This window comes from Cynocephalus volans, chromosome 13 (genome assembly GCF_027409185.1).
Source record: "Cynocephalus volans isolate mCynVol1 chromosome 13, mCynVol1.pri, whole genome shotgun sequence".
Classification (NCBI taxonomy): Eukaryota; Metazoa; Chordata; class Mammalia; order Dermoptera; family Cynocephalidae; genus Cynocephalus; species Cynocephalus volans.
The window spans coordinates 104,455,497-104,462,617 of NC_084472.1; the positions used below are offsets into that span (position 1 = coordinate 104,455,497).

The 7,121-nt window shown below is 41.1% G+C and overlaps 1 protein-coding gene across 7 annotated transcripts in view; it reads left to right on the top strand.

Annotated features, from left to right (window-relative positions):
* NRG1 (neuregulin 1) overlaps positions 1–5,095 on the top strand; it is a 994,199-nt gene extending 989,104 nt beyond the window's left edge. For 5 of the 7 annotated variants that reach the window (XM_063076432.1, XM_063076435.1, XM_063076433.1 and 2 more), the window contains 3 exons: positions 592–722; positions 1,537–1,743; positions 4,421–5,095. In XM_063076432.1, the coding sequence (XP_062932502.1) occupies positions 592–722; positions 1,537–1,743; positions 4,421–5,075 (993 nt within the window). In that variant the 3' untranslated portion in view covers positions 5,076–5,095. Of the gene's footprint in view, positions 1–591; positions 723–1,536; positions 1,744–3,896; positions 4,018–4,420 lie in introns of those variants that run through there. The other 2 variants (XM_063076437.1, XM_063076440.1) reach the window with 1 other exon arrangement.
* Positions 5,096–7,121: the final 2,026 nt, after the last annotated feature.

Below are 7,121 nucleotides of genomic sequence, written 5' to 3' on the forward strand. Positions count from 1 at the left end.
ATATAAGGCCCTCTGTATGTTATGTGCTTTGCGAAAATGTGTGACCTTGACAACTATTGTAAGTCCTTCAAATTTCTCAGTAGCCTTGTTAGTCTTACTACTAACAACAAGATAAAAATTTCGATGACATAAGTAGGGCAATGTAGGCATTAGGAAATTGAAAGATAATGGTAGATCTGAAATATAGAGGTTTTAAAAATTTTTTCTAGTAACTTGAAATTTGCAAAAAGACAAACTATCTCTCTGCTTCTGTTTCACTCAAACCATGACAGGAATGAATATTGGACAGATATTTGTATTGAATTCTAATCATTATCAATTGGAAATGAAATAGAAAGAATAGGTATTTTTCTGATAAAATGTAGTTGTGATTATAGGACCTACATCGTGTGCACTTCCAGAGAGAGTAATTTATTAACTCCATTCATCTATTGTAAAAGCCAGAGTAGCCAAGAGAGGGTTTGCCATCTGGCCATTGGAAAAATGGAATTTATTATGAAGCATGTGTACAGGAATAGATTTTTGTGTGTGTGACAATGTTAGTGTTCTGATTTATATGAATCTTCAAGTTGTGTCTCTTTGTTTATCCAGCAATATGTATCTAAAAATGTCATCTCTAGTGAGCACATTGTTGAGAGAGAAGCAGAGACATCTTTTTCCACCAGTCACTATACCTCGACAGCACATCACTCCACTACTGTCACCCAGACTCCTAGTCACAGGTATGAGAATAGAAAAGTTCCATGGTGTTTCTCTAAGAATAAATATTTGTACGTGCCTTTTGCTATCACTGCCTAAGAAAGGGACAGGTCGCATTTATGTGGCAGGAAGACGTTTGGTCTTTGGATATAAACAGACTTTAGACATCAATTGGCTCTACCTTAATTGCTGTGTAAATTTGAGCCTCATTTTTCCATTACCAAAAGAGAGGTAACAGTACCTATGTCACAGGATTGGCATTCCTGATTCTGGAGATTGTCTTCACTCATGCCCTGCTACTCCCTGACTCGCCACATTGGGAAAAGTCTGTCTTAGATTCTGTATAATACCTCGAAGCTTACTTCTTCCAATAATTGGATTGCCCTGGGTAATGCACATGAGAATTGGTTTAACAGATGAACCCTAAACTCTCAAATGCCCTGTTGATCTCTGTCTGAGGTACACTCTACCAAGAGTAACGCTAGACTTCCAAATGTTACTCATAGGACAAAATGTTTCTTTAAACTAAGCCACTCAAAAAAAAAAAAAAAAAGAAAGAAAGAGAGAGACTGTCAGAATACTTGGTGGCATTTGATAAATACTTATTGAATGAGAGAACAAATGAATGAACTGTATCCTTACAAAGCCATTCTGAATCAAGTTCCTTTCTACAGCAAGTATCTTTGCAACAATTCTATTCGGAGACAGGTAATGTTGTAGTGAGATTTGAGGCACCAATAATTTGAAATATTTGTCACAGTCACTTTTTTTCCATTTCCATTTTTGCATATAATTTAAAAAAAAAATATCTCATTGCCTCTCACATTTCTCCCCCAGCTGGAGCAACGGGCACACTGAAAGCATCATTTCGGAAAGTCACTCTGTAATCATGATGTCATCAGTAGAAAACAGTAGGCACAGCAGCCCAACTGGGGGCCCAAGAGGACGTCTTAATGGCATAGGAGGCCCTCGTGAATGTAACAGCTTCCTCAGGCATGCCAGAGAAACCCCTGACTCCTACCGAGACTCTCCTCACAGTGAAAGGTAAAACCGAAGGGCAGAGCTACCGCAGAGGAGAACCTCAGTAAGAGAGTCCCCGTGAGCACCTGCCATCTCACCCAAGGAAATCTGCTCTAATCGGGATAAGGGGCGGCAGTGGCCTGTTCTAGGAGTGCTCCTAGTTGATGAAGTCATCTTTTTGTTTGACTGAACTCATTTCTTCTGAGCTTCTCGCATCGTCCCAGTGGCTGAGGCAACAGACTCTTAAAGAGCTGGAATGTTTTGATGTGGAAGGTGCAGCAAACTTGGAGATCCCAGCTCTGGCCGTAGGCTTGGACCCACTCAGGGTCTCAGTGTCCTCAGTTGTAACATTAGAGATGCCATCAAGGCTTGATAAGGACCCTCCTATAATTCCAATTTGCCAGTTGTCCAAAGTCTGATATGGTGGTCGAGCTGGCCACGTGTTCTCCTGTGCTAACTCTGTCTTACCTTCCAGCCTCAGATAAATCCAATCGAGGGCTATGTCATGCTGACTGTCATGGGGGAACCACTGCTTGCATTCCACCATAGAGTATCCCTTTCATGAAATTCCAGGAAGGGATGAATAAATCGATCTCTCGTACGCTGCGTCTGGCAGTCTTCACAGGTGGTTTACAAAGCAGATATTGCCTTTGATAGGACCCTTCATTCCAGGATGTTTTGGCTTTCTTCTGGGGAGATTGGGTTGGGTTGGGGGAGTTACAGCAAAACTAGAATAAAGAATGAAGGAAAGTAAACTGAAAGAGATGTTAAATCGGAATATCGAATGTGTAGACTCTCTTTATCCATTTTCACTTAAGCTGGAAGAGAGTTATGCCTAATCGGCATTTCAAATGCTTGTTTTCAAATTTTACTTTATTTTATCGTCATCTCAGTCTAATCTGTTTCCACTTACCAAAAGGTTTACATAATGCCAAATCCATCCTTATTTGGTTGTTACATGGGTGCAGGTGATCTTGATAGATTCTTTCCATTCATGGACTGGGAAGTACTTACGACAAAGGTTGACCTACTTGAGGCTTGCAGGTCATACAGAGCCCGCTGAGCACTTCTTCAAGGGCTTTCCCCCCAAAATGGTATTTCAGAGTGCTATGGAATTTACAGAAATAGAGGTTTCCCTGAAACCCATCTATGAAAAAGTAGGCAGGTTCCAAAACTGGTTTAAAACATTAATCTTAAGTTCATGTAATTATATCTTTATGTATTAAGGAAGTCTATCCATCCTAATTCAATCTTTTTTGAAACATGAAAAGGAGGTTAGGGATGAAATCTTTCTTCATCACTACATGTGATATTTATCTCCAAAGGTTGACATTTCTCTGCTGTGGTAGGCTTTCTTGCATACCCCAGATATTATCTAGGACTGCAAAATATACCTGAACTTAGAGATCATAAAGAGAAAAGATGAATCACCTTGATGTGTTGGTTGAATTTGGATTAGCATTTCTCAGAGAGCTTAATTTAAGTACCCCCAAAACAGCAAGTCTGAAGACTCGAGTCCCAGATATTTCCATGTGCAAGACACTTTCCCATTTTAGACACAGCTGGGTCTCACATTCATATCACGTGAATCATGGAAAAGCAGGAAAGTTTCCTGTTTCTGTTAGCTAGACTTCAGACAATGGTGACCTGTGTCATCACAGGTCATATCAAATTAGTCTCCATGAATGCCACTGAGAAGAAAAGAGTCATTTCGTGCTATGCATTCACAGCGTTTTTCCAAAAGCTGAGACGTGAATAAGCCACCTCTTCCTCAGGGCCAACAGTCAGGCCTTTTCGTGCTGGGGGAAAAAAGCATTGTGTGATACAAACAGTGCACTCGGTGTCCTGACAACGAGATTCAAGGAGCATTATCAGACATAACATGACATAAGGTAACATGGGACAGCCAGTCCTGGAGCGGTCACAAAAGGTTAACCAAAGACTGATGCAGCTGTGGGGCTGGGCATAGAGGGAGAGCAGACATGGACTCAGACTCCATGGTGGTAGCTGCTTGCAGTTCTCTCAGGCTGATCTCTGAATGTCTTGGACACTGGGATGCGTAGTTGCCAATTGAATGTTAACTAGTAGCATTTCATAGAAAAAATTAAAAGCACACAAATGTATGACACTGTTGTCAGGAATAAATCTGAGTTACTATGCTCTTTTTTTTCCGTAAGACATAACCTTATAGCTGAGCTAAGGAGAAACAAGGCACACAGATCCAAATGCATGCAGATCCAGCTATCAGCAACTCATCTTAGATCTTCTTCCATTCCCCATTTGGGCTTCATTCTCTAAGACCCCTTGGCCTTTAGGAAGGTATAGTATTTAAGTGATACTTCTTTCCCTTCCAAATCCCTGAGCCTTCGTCTTTATAAGCTGAGAGGTTTTCAGGACCTAGTGCCCTCTTGTCTTGGCTCACGAGCTTTTATTAAGATCGCGATGAGATTGAAAATCCTAAAAGCTTCGATGAGCTAGGCAATTTAGCTCATCTTTGCATGTACTTCTGTGAGGAAACTCTTGGCTGCATAATTTTAGATTCCAAGGGTGCTGAATTTCCTAGTGTAAAAATGGAAAAGTATACAATGAATAGCAATTTTTTTGTTCTCTGATTATGTACCTTGAATTCTGTCCCCTTACCTTCCCTGCTATATGCCTCTTATTCCACCACACTTATGCGGGGTATTCTGTGCTCACACAGGTTTGTGTCAGCCATGACCACCCCGGCTCGTATGTCACCTGTAGATTTCCACACGCCAAGCTCCCCCAAATCGCCCCCTTCGGAAATGTCTCCACCCGTGTCCAGCATGACGGTGTCCATGCCCTCCGTGGCAGTCAGCCCCTTCGTGGAAGAAGAGAGACCTCTGCTTCTCGTGACACCACCAAGGCTGCAGGAGAAGAAGTATGGCCACCACCCTCAACAGGTCACCTCCTTCCACCACAACCCCGCGCATGAGAGTAACAGCCTTCCCCCTAGCCCCTTGAGGATAGTGGAGGATGAGGAGTATGAAACGACCCAGGAGTATGAGCCCGCTCAGGAGCCTGTTAAGAAACTCGCCAGTAGCCGGCGGGCCAAAAGAACCAAGCCCGATGGCCACATTGCCAACAGGTTGGAAATGGACAGCAACACAAGCTCCCAGAGCAGTAACTCAGAGAGTGAAACGGAAGACGAAAGAGTAGGTGAAGACACACCTTTCCTGGGCATACAGAACCCCCTGGCAGCCGGTCTTGAGGCAGCACCTGCCTTCCGCCTGGCTGACAGCAGGACTAACCCAGCAGGCCGCTTCTCGACACAGGAAGAATTGCAGGCCAGGCTGTCTAGTGTAATTGCTAACCAAGACCCTATTGCTGTATAAACCCTAAATAAACACATAGATTCACCTGTAAAACTTTATTTTATATAATAAAGTATTCCACCTTAAATTAAACAATTTATTTTATTTTAGCAATTCTGCAAATAGAAAACAGGAAAAAAAAACTTTTATAAATTAAATATATGTATGTAAAAATGTGTTATGTGCCATATGTAGCAATTTTTTACAGTATTTCAAAATGAGAAAGATATCAATGGTGCCTTTATGTTATGTTATGTCGAGAGCAAGTTTTGTACAGTTACAGTGATTGCTTTTCCACAGTATTTCAGCCAAGCCTCCCGTATATTCAGTTTTTGATGGCTTCTTGTGCACTGCATTATGCTGTTGACTGGATGTATGATTTGCAAGGCTTACAACCGTCCCTCTGTTTGCTTGTAGTAGCACCCAATCAGTATGTCTTGTAATGGCACATCCATCCAAATACTCCTCTTTTGTATGAAGTTTTCTTTGCTTTCAGAATATGAAACGAGTTGTGTCTAGTCTGCCAGCCAAAGGTTTGCTTCACTGAGCTCTGAGATAATAGTAGATCCAACAGCATGCTACTATTAAATACAGCAGGAAACTACATTAAGTAATGTTAAATATTAGGAAGAAAGTAATACTGTGATTTAAAAAAAAAACTATATTATTAATCAGAAGACAGCTTGCTCTGACTAAAAGGAGCTACCATTTATTTTGACTTATTTTGATTGAAAAAAGCAACAGTTTGGGGGATAGCTTAGAAAATGGGTTCTGACTTGCTGTCAGGGTGAATCGAACACCTTACAGGAGGACTCAATTTCACTTTCTCTCTGGGGGAATGATCCAGCAGCTCATCTAGTTGAAGATCAAACCAGAGCCAATAAAGGTGCAGTCATTCTGACTTGTATTTTTTGCTGACTTTGGAGCTAGTGATTGGTTGTATCTTTTCGGCTCAAGAAGATGTACAAAAAGCCCAGCCCAAACAGAACACCCAGCAATTTGTCTGAAATACTTCTAGAGTGAAATGTGCCTCCTGTACATAGTGGTGACTTGTCATCGTAGGAAAATAATTTCATCATGGAGTGTTTAGAAGGAGTCAATATATATATAGAATAGACAGGTGGAGAGACCTGGTTGAAATTTTAAACAGTTTGGTTGACCACTCCATTCTCCCATTATTTTTCTCTTGTTTTCAATATTGCCTTGGTTAGGTCATAACTATGCAACTATGCATGAACATTTTTGTCAGGAATGGCCAGTGTGCATATGTGATTTGTGATTAGCAAGAACCTTCCACAGGTGATGACTCAGCAGGAAATGTCAATGGTGTTGGAACAATTGCACCTTTACTTGCAGAAGTGACCCCCACCTGTGTATTGACCTCTCCATATACAGCCTGTATCGCCCATTTCCCTCCTTTAATTTTTTCTTTACTGTCACAAAGCAGGACTAAGATTAGTCTAAACTTTGCATGTTTTCTCATGAGTGTAAATCCTAGGAAGGCCTATAGATATTAACATTTGAAATAACTTCTAATTCAAGAAAATAAGAGAGAGAAAAAAATTTCAAACGCAGAACCCATTTTATGCCAGCTTAATATCTGACACATTACGGCTGGAGCTTTACTTAGATTCCACATGGCCTCCTAAGAGCCATGGGACAAAATAGGAAACAGGTTAGCAGGGATTCCTGCAGCCAAGAGTAATTGCTTCTTTTTTGTGGATGAACTGAATCAATTTCTTCACCAAATCTTTATGTTAAAAATTAAAGGAAAGAAATGACATACAAGTAGGTCTTGGAAGAAAAATGCAGGCTAGGCATGAGTCATGTTGTTATGCTCCTACATGCTTCTACAATCCGCAGAGATGCCTGCCTACAGGTCCTTGAAGTTACTCTTAGTATTTGGTATCCCAAGTTTCCTGTCATTGTTCACATGCCACTTTCTCTGTGCTCAAAGATGTCCTTATGTGCTTTTAACCTACACAGAGAAGCCCCTGTCAAGTAGCACTGATTTCCCAACTCTAGAAAGGAGTAAGCTCATAGCATAGAGAAGAGGGTCAGCCCAAA